The 17,753-nt window shown below is 40.0% G+C and overlaps 2 protein-coding genes across 4 annotated transcripts in view; one reads left to right on the top strand and one right to left on the bottom strand.

Moving 5' to 3' along the window:
• The window catches only part of MALSU1 (mitochondrial assembly of ribosomal large subunit 1), a 5,202-nt gene extending 3,766 nt beyond the window's left edge, over positions 1-1,436 (top strand). The window contains exons 3-4 of the mRNA XM_009879574.1: positions 1-34; positions 1,258-1,436. The exon at positions 1-34 is cut by the window's left edge and continues 81 nt beyond it. Of these exons, the coding sequence (XP_009877876.1) occupies positions 1-34; positions 1,258-1,436 (213 nt within the window). The remainder of the gene's footprint in view (positions 35-1,257) is intronic.
• A 3,789-nt stretch (positions 1,437-5,225) lies between these two features.
• IGF2BP3 (insulin-like growth factor 2 mRNA binding protein 3) overlaps positions 5,226-17,753 on the bottom strand; it is a 116,152-nt gene continuing 103,624 nt past the window's right edge. For all 3 annotated transcript variants that reach the window (XM_009879545.1, XM_009879546.1, XM_009879547.1), the window contains 4 exons: positions 13,989-14,063; positions 10,246-10,377; positions 8,799-8,912; positions 5,226-7,866 (listed from right to left, as the gene is read on the bottom strand). In XM_009879545.1, coding sequence (XP_009877847.1) covers positions 7,765-7,866; positions 8,799-8,912; positions 10,246-10,377; positions 13,989-14,063 — 423 coding nt within the window. In that variant the 3' untranslated portion in view covers positions 5,226-7,764. The remainder of the gene's footprint in view (positions 7,867-8,798; positions 8,913-10,245; positions 10,378-13,988; positions 14,064-17,753) is intronic.

The raw sequence follows: 17,753 nt of genomic DNA, 5'->3' as shown, positions 1-17,753 counted from the left end.
AAAGAGACAGATGACTGGCTGTGCATTGATTTTGGTAAATATTTGTGAATCTGACAAATATGAAGTTTCAAGAGCTCTTTGTTGAAGGAAGCATCTCACCATGAATCCTGGTTGCTGTGGAGAGTTGACAATACTCTGCTGTTTTGGAATTCCAGTTGTTGTGGCTTGAACTCATTGAGATACTAAATAAATTTTCGCTAAAGATCATTGGCACTGAGAAGAAAGCAGTAACGACACTTCAGTGGCTAAAATAGGTCTTAATAAATTGAAGGTAACAGTAGCAGAAAGAGAAAAGCTATGTCAGTCAGTTTTCTCAGGTTTATATAATCCCTGTTTGGGTGAGTGGGGGGGGTCTTTGCATGCTGCCCCAGTAGTGATCTGTTGAACAGACTTTTCCACTGTCCACATCATACCATGACGTGGGGTAAAACCTCAGTCTTAAGAAATTGAGTTGAACTCTTTTATTCTACAAGTGTGAAACTCTCTACACAAACATAAAAGACTTTGCATTTAGAAAGCATTTCTCCTTCACTGCTGGCTCTAGAATCTCACTCCCTAACTTTGTGGTTTGGCTTAAAAGAGAGCATGGGTGGGTGAGGAGCACTGCAACCAGTGATGTTAAGCCTTGGTTACATTACTGTCAATTATTTTGATAGCTATAACTGAAAACTGATTGAAATTTAAGGGCATAACTAGAAAAAAGTGCATTAGAAGTACACTGGAATTAATGTTCTCTACTAATGTTTGCACAGAATTAATGAAAACCTGCAAGAAAAATCTTATTACAGCAACGTTCAGACCTGTTTCATTATAAAAACCACCTGAGAAGTGTCAGCAACACACCTCCAGAAAATGACTTGGCTATAGCTGAATATTGGTAATATAGAAAAGCTGGAAGTCCATCTGTAACCTTAGGGAGGGGACTCTTTCAAGTAAATTTTTTTTTTTTTTTTTCCTTCCTTCTGTGCCCTAGAAGTCATCACTTCTTTGGTCTAGAGTCTTGTGATAGTGTTTTAATATCAACCAGAGTACTGTCCATCTCATTCTCCTGGCTGTACTCTTGGAGTCTTTTGAAGGACTGACCAATTCCTAACACTGTTCAAGAACTCAAATCTGCAACTTGACAAGAGACCTCCATCAGCTGACCTGTTATATCTGCCAGAATGGGGGTGGAAGAGTGGAACTTTCTGTGCAGCTGGAAATACAGTAGTGCTTCACAGTTCACATTAATTTATTGTGAATTTCTGTTCTGTGCAGGTAGCATAGTGGTGCATTTCATGCTGCCAGAGACACGAGAGACTTACGAATTGGAGAAGCTATGGACTCTTGGTTCCTACGATGACCAGTTAGCACAGATGACTCCACAGTCACTGCCAGAAGACTTTATAATTGGACTGAATCCTAACAGTGGCGATCATCTTGAGACAAGAACTTAATGCAGCTGCTGAGTGGAAAGAGAAAACAGCGTGCCTTCACCAATCTGAGAGAGAGTTACAGTCTTGATTACTGACGTAACAGTCACTACAGTTGATCAGTATAAAACAGTGTATTTATTGGATGTGCCAAGGTAACGTTCTGAACAAGCTACAAAAATGGTCAGACTCATAGACTCATTAAGGTTGGAAAAGACCCTTAAGGTGGACTCCAACCATAAAATGTCAAAGAAGGAATCCTATCATAAGGGAGCTTCCTAGGGGAGTCACGGTCTCAATGGAGTTTGCAGTGAGAAGGGCAGTGCAAAGACAGCTGCTGAAGGTACTTACCCTGAAACTCATGCTCAGCCTCTACAGTCATTGTTTTTCTACTATCTTTGAAAGACCTGCCTGTAGTGGCAGTGCAAAAAAAAAAAAAAAAAGACTTTAGTGCTGCAAGGAAAAACTGTGTGAAATAAGACAATTTAGATGAGGCTTCTTGTATTAAGCCATTTGCTTATGGTCACAATGAAGCAAATCCTGCTCTGAGTTGAAGGAGGAAAGAAAACAGACTGGTGTTACTGAGCACATAAAAGCCAAGAGCAGCAGTGACAAATAAATGTGTCTTTAGTTAACAGAACAGTAAGTCAGTTTTTCAGCCAAGGCGAATCTGTTTTTAATAATAGATTAAAAAAAACCCAAACCTGAAGAGCTTCAATTCCTCGTCTTCATGTTAAAACATTCAGCTCTTTCTAAGCGTGCAGTTGGCTCCTCTCCTAGTTTTCCTCTCACTATTTTCTGGAAAAGGACACTGAGGCAACGTGCTATGGCAGCGTAAACCTTCAGCTCCTTTGAAGTGGGTGAAAGTAGTTCTAAAGGCAGCCTTAGTCCATGGGCATTACTTGCTGCTAATGGGCTGTTCAGCACTTTCAGAAGTCATTGCGCAGTGTGTTCTTAGTCTGACTGCTGCATGGTCTAATAACCAGTTAGAAGAGCTTCAAGATGGTAACAAAACATGGCTATGTAAAACAAGATGCTTTTCTCCACTACAGGACAGGGCTTTCATCACTAGATTAGCATCTCTTCCTTCTGGAGAAGCTTGTTCTGCCATGCATCAGGAAGCAGGATCCTGAGGGTAATCACCTTTTTCCCCCCCCATAGCCCAACAAGCTACTTTAAATCCTTTCTGCATATCTTCCCTCCACAGCAGCTGCTGTTTGTAATGCTCAAAGAAAGTGAGCTTGGGTTTTGTGCCTGTGGTTGTATTGTTTAGGGGGAAGGAGGTGTGTGTATGTTTGATTTTGTTTGGTTGGCGATTTTGTGGTTTTGTTTTTTGTGGTTTTTTGTTTGTTTGTTTAAAAAAAACAAAACACAAAGCTAAAGAACCTCCCTCATTTCAGACTGGTCATGTTTTCCTGCTGTGTCTAGTCTCTGTTCTTGCAGGAATAACTGCCCCCGAGTTCACCTGCTCTTTGATAAAAGGCAGCAGATAGTTCTCCAAATTAAGTAAGGAACATCTATTAAATGTAGTTAAACTATGCAGATAAAACATCTTTGCCCACAAAATAAAGGTATAGATGGTAAATCTGACTGCAAAGAACGATTTCTCAAAATGCTTCATGATACTTGGCAACAAGTAATCCACATGGGGGAAAGATAACCTTGGCTGTCTTACAGAGCGATGGGTTCTAAATCAGGCATTTCCTCCTAGGAGGGATACGTAGGAGTAACTTTGGATCATTCCCTGAAACCATTTGCCTTTTACTGCTGCTGCTGAAGATAAGTAATACTAGATGAATAGAGGCAGGTTCAGCATTCTGCCATTATATAAAACCTACATTTAGAAACCAGAACCGCATACAGTATCCTGTCTCAAAGAGCACAGTAACAAAAAGAGTGCCCAGAAAAGAACAGTAAGAGATAGGGAACAGCTTCCATGGGAACAGACTAGGACTCTCGCAGCTGGAAAGGGGTAATAGTCTGTAAGACAAGACAGGAAAAAAAAAACAACAACCCCACAAAACCAAATGAACTGAGGAGACAAAAACCAGGAAAATAAATGAAAAAGTGTAACTGACTTTACTGCCAAAGCACATTGCAAAAAGGAGTTATACAGAACATCCACAGGTTGCTATTAAGTAACTGCCAGCTCAGGAAAGAGCTTCCTCATCCAGCAGCAGTCAGTCTGTGCCCAGCCACTGCGGTGCCCCAGGCAGGTTACCCACCTGCCTCCATGGGCCTTTGGCCTCACCCTTTTAAAAGCTGGGAATGATCAATACTGTGCAACATTAAACCCCTTTTGGAAGGAAAACATTTGGGAATGGTTTCAATTCTACTGATCAGGTGATTCCTGTGCAAAATAAAGATACTGAGCAGCTTGTCCAATGAGTCCGTAGATTCATCCTGTACAGAGGTACGTGCAGGATCCCTTGACAATGGGATGAACAGGATAACTGGTTATCAAGGTGAAACTTTTGTCATCATTTCACCAATTTCCTGCACTACGTTCGAGTAACTTTGTTATCAAGCAATGGTTGCATCGATCAGTTGAACTAATATCTCTGCTACAGCCCAGCTCAAGTGCTTACTCCACAATTTTTCATGTTCGTTTGAAAATCCTATGTCCTAGTACCACATTGAAACCATGCTGTCCTGCACAGCATACATGCTTCATTTAATGGAAACTAATACAAAGAGCGCATGCCTTTGGAATTGCAGCTTAGGAATAAAAGCTGTGGAAGGTTAGAAGCAAATAAAAGCATCATGATTAAGCAAATGCTTGAAACAGGGGTTTAGCTCTCACAAATGCAGCGGCAATACAGAGGAAGGTTTAACTTCTTATGTTGCTCAAATGGTGGGGATGCTGGTTCTGAGAAGATAGCTCAGTTATGGGGATGGAAAAACGAGCTTAGAGTTCCCTGTGAAATGCAATACCCTACACAGTGTCTTCTACAGGCATCATTTCTTCAGTTCCCTCTTTCTGCTGGTTGGTACCAGTAAATGAGCTGTGAAGACAAGTGGGAGGGTGCAAGAGTTTGGAAAACAAGTTTGGTTTTCCACTCCCCTTTAGAAGACACAGAATTATATTATTCATGACACTCCTTCATTCCCCAACCTCTCCTTCACTCTAAAGCGTTCACGGTTAAACATCTAGTCTCATTTCTATTCCGAATAATGTTAACAAGGATCTAAATGGAGAGGCGATACCACCTCACTGGCAAGCGGTGTGTGTTTGGGGGGTGGTGGTAGGAGCAAGATACAGGTTGCCATCATATTTGCTTGCTAGTGTGACTGGTTCTTGCCTATCCAAACTTCTCGGGCCACGTTCAGTACACAGCTTCATCACACTGAGAGCACTAAAATAGACTGGGTAAAAAGGAGCCAGAAAAACAAACAAACAAAAAAAAAGAACCACCCACAACTGCAATTCAGATTTCAATTCAAACCTCTTAAAGATTTCTTCGTGTTTGCCCTGGGTCAGGACTGTTGAGTACACATCCCTTCCACAGCAAGCCAGCCTAAGTGATCTGCACAAGACTGAAACCATGAACTATAGGTTGTACTACAGACTGTATAGAATTATTATATGAGGGGGAGAAGACAAATTAAGTGCCACAGAAGTCACTGCTTGTTTCGGGATGTGCAAACATTGTAACCTGGCTGCTGGATGCCCTGGAATACTTGTGGGTGACTGCTCATCCTTATCCAGTTATTATTATGATCAAGTTGGTTTTCTGTATAAAGTACCACAACTACTTAGAACAGTCTGTCCCTATGCCTCATTAATTTAAAAAAACACCACACAACTTTATCTGATGATAGGAGTTAAACTCTTTATTCCATTCAGAGGCATCTGGCAAGTGGAGCTGCATTGGGGGGCACATTACAGATGAAAAATGATCCATACTTTTGTGGATATTGAAATCATTTACAGTATTTACTTTCTAGCTATTCCCAAATCCTCCAAATTACCAAGTCTCAATTGAAAAGAAAAACATGATTTACCATACTAAGTCTAGAAATTTAAGAGAGATGACAGTATTTAAATCAGCAGATGTAAATGCAGCGCCTACTTGTAAAGTAATTTTTATGGAAAATAATGAAGTCAAATCCTTCTCAAATGTTAAGAAAGGAACGTCAGACTGACTTAAGCCTCAACAAAAATTAAAATGCTATGACTTTTCATACTTCAGTAATTTTAAATTCATTGTAAGAAAAAAAAAATTATTCTAAAGGCTAGATGAAGGTCACTGTCAAAAAAGGAAAAGAAACTCATTTTTCTTTGCTAAACTACAACATAAGTTTGTGGTTTTTAAACCAATTAGTAAAGAAGAGATGCAGGAAAAACACTTCAGACCATTTTCAAAATTATCTAATCTGTACAACAATGATCTTTGGGAAAATTATCTAGTCTATGTAGTAATGCCTCTATTTCAACATGAACCTAAGAGGTAGATAACAAAATGATGAAACAAATGTTTTTGCTCGTTGTGCCCCTCAAATCAGTGCAGCATGGTGATTCTGATCATCTCATGCACAAAAAACATCACAAAAAAAGGTTCAGAGGTAATAGCATGGCTCTGTCGACCACACACATACAGGCGCGCACGCGCACACACACACACACAGCAGTCTTTATGCACCATGTGTTGCCACATATTTTTTCTTTTTCTTAAACTGAGGTAGACTGAAGTTTATTGTAGAAACTTGAATGTGTCACTATTACCACAATCATCATTCAAATTACATTCGGAAATTAAAAAATTTGGTAACTTTCCTGTTATCCCTGCCTTTTGACATTATTTTTCTTTTTCTTTTTCTTCTCTAATGGTTGGTTGCAGAACGTGCATAAATCCTGCTGCATCTATTATAAGCCAGGCTAGAGAGGTTGTTGGTTTGTTTGTTTTTCTTGTAATAGTTTTTAAAACCTTCAAAGTGGCTTAGTGTGGCCCATAACAGCGGCTGGATATGTAAACTTAGCCTTTCATTATCTTTCAATGTGATCAAACACTGTTTGACCTTCCCCCATCGTGGTAACTGAAAGCAGTATGATGCGATCTGCAGACAGCAGAGACCCTCGTGGCCTCAAAAACGCTCTAGCAGATCAAGTGTTCTATCAAACTGAAGATGAAGCTTGCTCTTTGAACAAAATGGCAAAGTCCAAATGGGCTGCAAATGGTTAAATGTAGCATTATTAGGTAGTGATGGTCAAAGGCACAAAGGGTTCATGCATTCAATCAAGTAGCACAAAAAAAAATTCAGCCTCTTGCAGCCTTCTAAATTTTTCCCCCAACCCCAGCCTCTTGCCATCACTTCCTTGTCCTGTTCCCAAAAAGTACCGTCACAAACTTTTTCATCCCATCTTAAAAGAAAACTAAACGGCATTGCTGCTATCAGAATGTTGGCATCATTCACTATCTTTTGAACATTCACTGAATTTTTTTTTTTTAAACAAATGATGGTGTTGAAGCCCTCAGAAAATCTGAGGCTATGTTTTTTTTACCCACCTTACTCCCATCAGCCAGCAGCTAGAAGTGCTCTACTATATTTTTTCCCCGATAAGTCTGTAGTACTCCTGGCTGGTGGCTGATCAAATTTTAATTTTTTTTTAAAAAAATAAAATGCTCAAGAACTATTAGCTTTATAAAGTATACAAAATACCAAAAAAAAAAGCAAAAAAGGAACAATTTCTCATTGAGGTACTAAATGCCTGAGGTAGTTTAGTAAAATGCATATTTATCTTTTTATGCCCTGGCCAACACCATTCAACACTTCCCTTAGGTTATTCATGGCAGTGTTATGTAAAAATGCAACCAAATTCTTTTTAAAAAATGCCACTTGTTTCAACATTGGGACTAACACTTAAACTCTTGTCAATACCCTTTGCTCTAACCCTAACCCACCCACAATCCCACCCTCCAAACGTGTGGTTTCTTTTACAACTGGACCTATAAGAGCAATGCCTTTTCTTTTTTTTTGTTTTTTTCTTTTTTCTTTTCTTTTTTTTTTTTAAACCAGTGAACTCAGAAGAGAAAGCTTCATTAAACCAAGTTCTAAAATTGTTGGGGAATAATAAGAACAATAAAAAAGACTAACGAGTTTATGTTAAATTGTGAGAATAGAACAAAAGGGAAGTGAAGGGGTCCTTATTTTAAAGCTGGGTTTCAAAAGTTTGAGAGAGCCTAAAGAATACATTCTCAGAGACAGCGTTCAACGGTTGCCTGGTCCTCGAACAGGTGATTGGCTTGGTGGATCTTCTGCATATAACTTCAACAGGTGCTCACCACCCATCTCTGTCGCACAGTCTGTCTTTGGTCTGGCATCTGTCTCTGATGGGCCATTTCCTAAACCTTTATTTTCGTCTTGGCTGAGGCTGTCCGCTTTGCAATGTTTTTTGCTGTTGCTGCTGCCTTCTTACCTGAGCCAGTATTTCCTGAATTTTTCTCTGAGCAAGCTGAAGGACAAAGAAGAAACAACCCATCATGATGCCATGCCGCAGTGACTGCTGTTCACAACAGACTATAGATGCTACTGGGATTAAGAAAATCTGGAGTAACTAAGTTGCTAGTACTGACAAGATTACTCAGTAGTTAAATACACTTGGGTTAGTCATGGTGTACAACTGAATTTTTAGTTTTTCTTCTTTTTCCACCTACCACAACTACCTGCATAGCCAGTTTTCACATCCGTAATATAGAAAGCATAAGCACAGGAAGATGACTACCAACATTAGAATTATTGAAGCTACAGGCTACTTTCATTTTACTCCTCTGGAGATACTAATGTTTTAAGAACCACTGTTTTAATAGAACAGACTTTTTTTTTTAATAAATATACACCAGGCAATCCAGAAGGTCAGACTTACCGGACTTACCAGCCCTCCATCTCTTTTCTGAACTACAAGTCACCTGTAGCAAAGTATCAAAAGGAATTGATCCGAACTAAGAGTTAAGTGAGGGAAGGAATCTTGTGATCCTTTTATGATATTATATCAACACATCAGTTGATGTGGACAAAATGCATATACACGTGCAACTTTTGTCAGGTACTATGAGATGGTTTGTTATCTCCCTTCCATCTGAATTTCAGTCTGATCACAACTTGGGTTTTCTTTTGCTTTGAAAGTTTCAGCGGTGCCAGAGCCTACATATATTGGCAGAAGAATTTAAGAAGATTGTTTTACACATGTAAAAGTGCAATATTGTTATAAATCTCTCTCATAGGCATGAGGAAAGTTTATCACAGCAAGACAATTAGAGGAGCCTGGCAAGCAGTGCTTTCTGTATCCTGAGTAAAAGTCTTCCATCCCTTGGCTCTGCACATGGATATAAAAGAACGACCATGGAAACATCAAGGTAATACAGAAATTCATTCCGGTCTTCCTACCTGGCATGCATAGAAGTGACCAGTTATTTTCACAACCACCTGATCATTTTCATCAGGTGTCTGGTCACGAGGGACTACAACTTCTGCACTTGTCAAGTTTTGAAGCTCATTTACCTATAAATAGATAGAAGTAGTCAGAAAATCTCAAACAAATATCCCAAAACCAAGTCTCAAAGATACTGCTGACCACAGAAACATTGTCCTTTAAGTTATGTTTAAAAAAAACCAACCCACTAACAGAAACCATCCTTGTGCAGCAGTGTGCACTTTGCAAGATGAGCCTCTTGTGTTTTTAACATAAATTAGCACCAAGTTCTCTAGGTTTGTAGAAGTGTTTTAAAGACTAAATACAACACGCAGAAGGTGTTAAATACATGACTTAAAAAAGCAAATAGATGCCACAGTGTTTACAGTTGAGTTTACAAGTTTAAGGTCAGAAGACTCATACGATGTATAATGTAGGAAAGAAAAAAAATGTCAAAGTATTTATACATTTTTCCTTTAAAAACCTCCACAAGATGGAGAACTCTAAACATAGCAGTGAGAAGTGTCCAAATTATTTTCAGAAGCCTATCAGCTTCCATAGTATTAAGTAGAGGTAATGTTAGAGTCTTTGTCTTGTTTACACTCATTTTATTTTAGAAATGCATAGCGTTACTTCATCAAAAAGGTTTTAGAGGAATAATTTTTTAGGTGTTTGTCCATAAACCTCTTACCACTGCAAGCAACAAAAGAGGCCATGTTGCCTCCTTAAAACTTCAAGACCCCATTGCACTCAAGAACGGAGACCCATTTCTTTGCAAATATCATCTAGCTCCTGACTTGCAAACATATGAAAATACTACAGTACCAGCACCTTTTCAGGACTGAAAAAAATCTCAGTGATGTTATTTTATGCAACAAACTGAGCCGAAGAAATGCCATCAATTAAGTGGAACCTTTTTTTTTTGTAATAGTGAGGTCTGAACATGTCTTAATTTCCTACCACTTATTTAGAAATTATGCTTTCATTCAGCTTGGGCCAGAGATGCCATCTTTGTATACACTGGATTTGATTTTAATTAAATGAGATTAGTGAAATCTTTTTGCAAAGTCTGGCACAAGCCAAGGTTCACAGAAGCAGATCTTGAGTGGGAATGTATTCATTCTAAATGGAAGAACTACATTTCTATTAATAAATCCTGCAGGTCTGACTGGGACTATCGATTTTTGTTAGATGATTTTTTTTTTAATGAAATAAATCATTCTATGAGATCAGCTTCTCTTGACTCCACGCTAGAAGACAGGAGAGCTTAACAAGAACAGCTAAGAAAATAGCACCTGCTTTAACATAACTTCAAAGGATTAGCTATTAGTTAGCTAAACGTTTAAGCCTTATACATGTATACACACACTGAAATAAGATACAGAACTGAACAGCATTAGAAGTTTTATTTCAGCTACTTACTGTTTTGCCTCCTTTACCAATAACTCTACCAGCAGCATAGGATGGCACTTTTATATGAGCCTCAAGTTTCACTTCTTCTTTAGGTCCAAAGAAATTTTCTTCCTTAAGTTTTCCATAGATTCTCCCTTGAGCCTGCAAAAATCCTCTCAGTTAGAGAATGAGCTTATTGAAATCTAGTTAACTTCAAGAAATTCCATGGAAAGGAGAATTCTCAGTACACAACCCTGACAAAGCGTTTTCCCCAATAAATACAGTAACTATTTTTCTAAAAGAAGTCTTTGTACCAAACTAGGAAGCACCACTGCCCAACTTGAAAGATTGCACGATAAGCCAGGGAATCGTGGAGCAATTTAAACAGAGATCATTATTATTCTGCTTTTTGGTAGAAATATTGCTTTCAAAAGAAACTATTGCATTTCTGTAGAGGTAAAGAGTGGTGGAGAGACGACCTGTCTGGCTGAAGCATTTTTTATTACACCTAAACGCACAAAATGCAATTAATTGGCTCAGAAACCCATTCTTTTAAGGATGCTAAGTAAAAAAAAAAAGCCACCAGAAAAACCCCAAACATGTCATGGGATAAAGACTCCAATTAAAGCAAACAGCTTACTTTTACAATCCATTACAACATGTTGTTTAAAAATAAGTAAATCTGAGCTTGGTGAATTTTCTGAAGTGAAAAATCAAACTGCCCAGATGTAAATAGCACCATGGGAACAGTATGACTCCAACCAGCACATGGTTTCCTTTACTGGGGAACACGCAAGTGCCAGGTAGCAAGAAGAATGTCCTCTGAAACTAAGCTCATGAATCTTCCTGAGTTTTAAACATGTCTATTTCCTTATTCCCTGCCGTTCATCAGTGAATTCTTGAGAAATGGTAACCAGACCTTCTACTCTGCATCTTCTACAGCCATCAGAAGAAGATTTCTATTGAGATACTGAAGAGAGATGCTCTGTAAAGACCATAAACCTAGGACCACAAAGCCTTTCCAGTTCAGATTCTCTATCACCTTCTTTAAATCACACTCACTAGCCCTGTCACTCCGTACACACTAAACCAAACCATCTTACAGGCCACAATGGAATGGGAAAAGTCCAAAAAGCTCACACGATGTGATAATTATTGTAAGTAGCAGCAGCTTATCTTATCTTAATTTTAGCTCATGTTCTAAAAGTCTACTCAAGTTCATGCTACTGTGGAATGGGTAAGATGTAAGACATTTTGTGACCTTGGAACTGGAAGTACTCAGTAATTTGGGTAAGTCAGACTCCACCTAAGAGTATGGAAAAAATCTGTAGTGCATGGCTTTGACATAGGTAGGGTACTGCAGGTCATGAGACCCTGTCACAGAGGACAAAAGCTATCACCTTTCCAGTAAGACAAAAAAACACACAAAAAAGCCATAAAAAAAACTCAGTACAACTATCACGTTCTGGCACCGTCAACAGCCCTAGAATCTGAGAATCCTGCTCCGGGAAAACTCTTTTAAAGAGTTTGCCAAGAGCAGATGAAATAGCACTCCCAGCCATCACCTTGAGCTGGAGATTGTGAATTTTTTTTCAAATTTTTAAGATAGAAGCCAGCATAGATCTTTATTTCAGTAGCAATGCTTTTTGTGTGCTTAACACCTTGACAACCTGCACAGGCTTCAGGGCTCAGTGGGAGAGGTACTATAGGAAAAAAGCATGCATTACTGCTGAATTATAAAGCAAGGTGGGATGCTGACTTTTTAAAAGATAGTAGATGCATTTCCAACATCCCAAATCTTTTAAAGACTTTTCCAAGAGCTGAAATAGTGGCTGAAATATGTTGTCTACACTAGATTCCACTTTGCTTGCACATGTCCCCAGGTCTAAGGCAACACGATCGTCTCTGAATCTTGGTGTCACAGGTATGCCTGAACTCCAGGGAGCACTGCAGCAGCAGCTGTAAACGGTGGCATATTCTCTTCCCGTTGCCTTGCTAATAAATAGCCCCGCATACCGCAACGTCCTCAGGCTACTGCAGCTGAGGAAGAACGGGGAGCAGCCACTGCAGCTAACACGGACATGACTTTAAAACTCACAGGCTCTGGGATGACGCCGCCTCTCCGAGAGCCGGTTACTCATCTGAGCAGCAGCTATTCCCTCTTCAAGTTGTTGCGCACCCAGATTACATTCTTGGTGCCTAACAAGCAATAGCCTATGCTCAAAGATAGAGAAGTCCCTTCTTAAACAGACCTTAAGGACAGCATTACTGAAGCTTGGCCCTGACTGTAAGGCGTGCTTCAGGTTAACGGTGGTGATAAAGGACTGAGGACATTGCTCAAAAAGTAGTAAAAGACTACAAGGACTAGAGCTGAAGGAAGCCCCACAGGATAACCCCTCTCCTTCACAAGACCAGCATACTCAGGAGCATTGGCTGTGCTGGTACATTGATCCTTCTTTGCAAGCAGAAGCCCAAGCGTAGAGAAGTAACTGATAGATGTGGGTTTAACCAAAGTAGGGGTTACAGAAAAGGGAGACTTTCATCCTTGCATGATCCAGGTTGGGGAGAAGAGCTGGCAAAAGAATTCTGTGGGACTTCAAGTCTATCTTAGGGTGGAACCCTGAGGACAAGCCTTTGCCTACATGAAAAGTCAGGATAAGGGACACCCAAATCTACTTCAGCCTGCTACTGCTTGAGAGTAAGTTCACTGATACCTGATGGAAAGACAAGGTAGCCAGAATCTGACCTTGCGCTGATCCCAGCTTACAAGAACACCCCATCCGTGGAACATGCGGTGTGGCCAAGCCCACATGCACACAGAAAACATCAGGGAGGCAGAGCTTCTAAACTGTGCTTTGCCTTCTTCAATAGCTTCTCAAAGGTACATGGCAACTGTGCAATAATCCCAAATGCATCTAGTCTGCAATTACCACTGCAAAATACCTGCCCTGATACTTCTCCAAAACTCCTAAAGGTATTAATGAATCTGATTCTAGATATGCCTGAAGTTTGTGCACGTCTTTCTTGCAAGATGCCCTGAAGCAAAAATACAAAGACAAAAATGAGAACAGGCAAGAGAACGATGCCAGGACATGAACTCTCAAGTGACTTTCTACCTGCTCTGGGCCTCATTCGTGATGAGGCCAGGCTGCTGCACTGAGCTCTCTGCATCACTTCTCACATGGTCAACTCCTTTTGGGGTAACTAGATTTACCTCTTGGCACTTAAGGCAGAAGGCCACTCCAGAACTCAATTTGAACATAAATGGAATAATCAGGTTGAGTATCTCCTTGTAGTTGTAGTGGAAATACAATTAGAATTCTGGTGTTTATCTGTAGAGCTACCCAAAAAGCATTTTCCATTTGGCACGCAACAGTAACCTGGGAAGACTCAGTCTCTCATCTTGTCAGCTTTGTTTTTTTCAATTAACACACTAAACTTGCATGTATTAAGACAGGCTAGAAAGACTGAACTATTGTGCTTGTAGAAAAAAGGGAAAATTAGGAAAGCAATATGGCCACATTTTCATGCTAGCCTTGATTCTAACTTGCACAAAACTCCCACCAGTTTTCACGTGACCAGAACGTGGTCTCTGATAATACTGCATTACTCATATATTCATATGACATACCTTTTGTCAAAAGGAAAGCAAAAAATCAAGTATTTACTAACATTCTGAGTAAAATGGTGCTTGAAACCTAGTGCTTTGTTTTCAATATTGTCCCTTACAGTCCGAAGGCCACTACAGGCTGACAAGTTTTTATATTTTGTACCTTGAACTGAGCTTCTGGAGGTCCAGTGATGATAACCATTCTCAGCTTGGCATCTGGTCCTTCAGCAGGGGCAATCTGGAATGGATAAACATAGCTTTTGGTAGCTGTCTTTTGAAGGAATAGCTTAAAGCCACCTCCTCCCCATTTCGGTCTCACATTCTGTTCAAGAGTGAAAAATTATTCGTTACAGCAGCAGCAGCATTACACTTCAGTCATGATGGGTTTGTTCTCTTTAAAGTGCATTAATTAGCTATAATGAAATATGGAGAAATTGGCTAAACCATAAGCAAATTTACTTCTGAAAATTAAAGGCATAGCTATTCACCCACATATGGCAAAATCCCACAAGCCATTTTCATGTGGCTATGAGTGATGTAAGACATGCAGCCTTCAAAAAGACAAGTATGGTTAATAGCCAGAGATTCTCATCCCTACCCACTAACTTAAATAGTCTTTCTAACAAGTTCTGCTCATTAGCAAAAGTTTGCATCCATCCCCCTGAGAGCAGAAGATCACTTTACTGTTGTAACTAATCGGATCCAAAACATTCCTCTATACTGGACAATGAGTTCGCAGTTTCCAAGCGGTTTGTATCTACAGGCATTTATTTGTGTGACCCAAATAAAAATTAAGCTCCACCAGAGCTGAGACAGAGACGCCTGTAGGGTCTTTAGCAGTTCATGTCACCACAAAAGTAAGATTTCTGTGGGTGTTGTTCTCAGACTCCAGTGGCATTAAATAATTCAAACTAGCCTCTGACATTCTGGATGAATCTTTTGTTTATCACAACTGACATTTCCATTGTTGCGTCTAGTATTACATAGCCACTGTTGAATGGGCAATATATTAAACACTACAGGATTTCATCTTAGCTGTTGGCATAGGGATGTTATTCATATTTAACAGCTGTAGTTTATTTCAGACAAATTACCAGTCACCATGCATCATTTTCACTAAAGAATTTTGCTAACCAAAGTTTATATAATTATTCATATTGTACCCTAAGATGGAGAAGACATTGCACACTAGTTATCTGGTTTGCATATTTATTTTTCATACGATTTCTGCATTCCGATTGGCTATACCTAAAAATACACATTCATTTTACAGCAGTACATTTATATGACATGACGTTGTGGTAAGGGCAAGCACAGACTAAATCCATTCATTCTTTGGAACGCAAGTATCTTAGAGGGGCAAAATTTCAAGGCACATTTGGAGGCAGCTGACTGAACAGAGGTCAGCCTGCTAATTGCCATTCATGTAAAATGGACATTGTAGTTGGCCTCTCGATCACCTCATGTTTTCTTAGTGAACACCAGTGCCTTTACTGAAATTTTAGGAAAAATATTTTGCATCAAGCCTTCATTACATCTTACACATGTTTAAATGTTCCGAGACATTTCTTCCTTTGATTTTAACTTAGAATATCCTGCTCTCAGCAGCTGGAGTAAAACATGGCAAAGAGTTGGGAAATAAACTTCTACCAACTAACACTTCAATGTCTGATGGGGCAACCCAAGAGATTTTAGTGTTAATTTTGTCTGTCTGCTCTTGGAAGGAGAAGTTATATACAGACAAATAGTATCCAAGTGGTGAATTTTTAACTTCTGAGAGAAATAGTTTTATATTCCTAACCAGAAAACAACCGGTCTTCCTTCCATATGCCAAGTCACAGGCTGACAACTTCACACACCCAAAACCTACAGTGCTCATCCCGGCTTCCTCAGAGACAGGAAGAGCTACTCTGGGAATAATTTGCAACCAAGGAGACGCCAATGGTCCCCAACAGGTCCCAGCAGTGTAATACAGGATGGGCAGCCGACAGCCCAGAAATCTCTGCCTGGCTCCTTCGCTGAAAATTATTCTCCAGTCTGCTGGAGCCCCACGCCAAGGCTGCATTGCCAAGCAATGACCACTCCCTGGCCCAGGGACACAACCCGAACCTGTCCACAGCCACACGTGCCTCTGAAGCAACAGACAGGCCATCACAGCCTTATGCAGAACTCCTGTGCATCTGCAGTTTATTTAGTCTTACTTCATGGCTAACGAGTTTCATCAGATCTACAAAGCTCGGCACAAACACAAACAAGATGCAGGTGGATGTAAAATGTTTTCATCTGTAACTATCTATAGCAAAACTCCAAACAAGTTCAGAGAGTCATGCACAAGGACTTACTTCCTCCACACACAAAGTACAATTATGGCAGTTTGGCAAGTTAAAAGTTACTCAGGCAGCATTCCCTCCAACTCTTAGCTAAAAGCACGGATTCCTTCATGATTCACAATTTTTTATTTCACCCAAAAGTTGTTATAAAGGGCAGGTGGTCAACACAAGGGAAATTCAGAAGTTTTGAATGAGTTACCACTGTCATGTTGAACACGTACTTTCACACAGAAGTGCACGTGCTGCTCCATGTTGTTCAATCAGATTATATATAGATGAAGTTGCATTTTTATTTTAATCAATAATCATACATGCGGCTTCCCAGTTTAGCAAGCATACCCTGTATCTTTACAGTTCTATTAAGGTTTAATCTTATTTCCACAAAAATCATTTTTACTTTATTCCTACTGAAGGAACAAAAGACCAGAGCTTTAGGAAACTTTTAACTGAATTTCAATTAATAGAGATATGTTAAATGCATCGGGCAGGGGGGTGCCAGCCAGTAGAGGAAGCCTGAGGCCACTGTTAGCCAGATGCGTGAGAAACACAGGAAACTCCCTTTCCACTGAACTGTCTTCCAAGGACCAACTAAAGAACTAGTTTGGACGGGTTCTTGGAGGTCCAGGTTATCTCACATTTCTCTCTCCACCTATCAGTACCTTTCATATACCACTTAATCTTTAGATACAAACTATGGGAATGGAGAGAGAAAGAGGAAATACATGTGATACATCGCACCTCCATGCAAGACAGATTTGATAAAGAAAAATCAACACTTCTCACTGTCTTCTATTCCATTTTCCCCCAAAAAATATGATTATTGGTGCTCTGCTAATGTAAACCATCTGTGTAGTATAACCCGTATTTAATGTACTGCTCAATAAAGAATGGAATTGGGCAGCGTGCCAGTGGGCTGACTGGCCAGTAAACAGATCGGCATTCGGCGAACCACACACAACACTCATTCGTCAAGGTTCCCCAATTATTTTGCTCTGTGCACTTAGATGAACACCTTCCAAGCCAAGCCAGCCCTTGCTGGCTTCACCGAGCTCAACGCAGCATAGCCAGCTCCTGCCCCTCTGCCCCTGACCTTCCGCAGATCCCTGCTCCATTGAAGAGGCCACATCTCCTGAGCAAAGAGAACCGAGACAACGATGTTTGCTTCATCTGGGCAGGAAAATGTCACAATGTAAGAGCATGTAACAAAGCTACATATTGCACTTTTTTTTTTTTTTCTAGTTTAGGCCAAAACATCATCTGTACAGCAGAGAATAGCAGAACTGACTATTTACAAGAAAAGAGATCAAGCGTTAGAGAAGATACTTGTGGTTTTAACAGCATTACTAGCAGTAACCCAAGGTCTTCTACAACTGCAACTGGTACTAACCCCTATACACAGCCAAAGAGGATTTGGCCAAATTGGCTAAAATTCAAGCTTAAGCTTCCATTAGGTCAACTTCTGCAAACCATCTCCTTCTTAGCTACACTGAGGTGGTCAACACACAGACAACCGGATGTTAAAGCAGGGCGTCAAGGTAAGCGTGATGTTAAAGAACCGACCGACCCCAGAACTTGGAGTACCTGGGTGATTTTAAAAC

The sequence above is a fragment of the Charadrius vociferus genome, unplaced genomic scaffold (assembly GCF_000708025.1).
Source record: "Charadrius vociferus isolate BGI_N301 unplaced genomic scaffold, ASM70802v2 scaffold262, whole genome shotgun sequence".
NCBI lineage: Eukaryota > Metazoa > Chordata > Aves > Charadriiformes > Charadriidae > Charadrius > Charadrius vociferus.
Note: the sequence above shows the minus strand (reverse complement) of the source record. Positions and strands in the feature narration are given on the sequence as shown.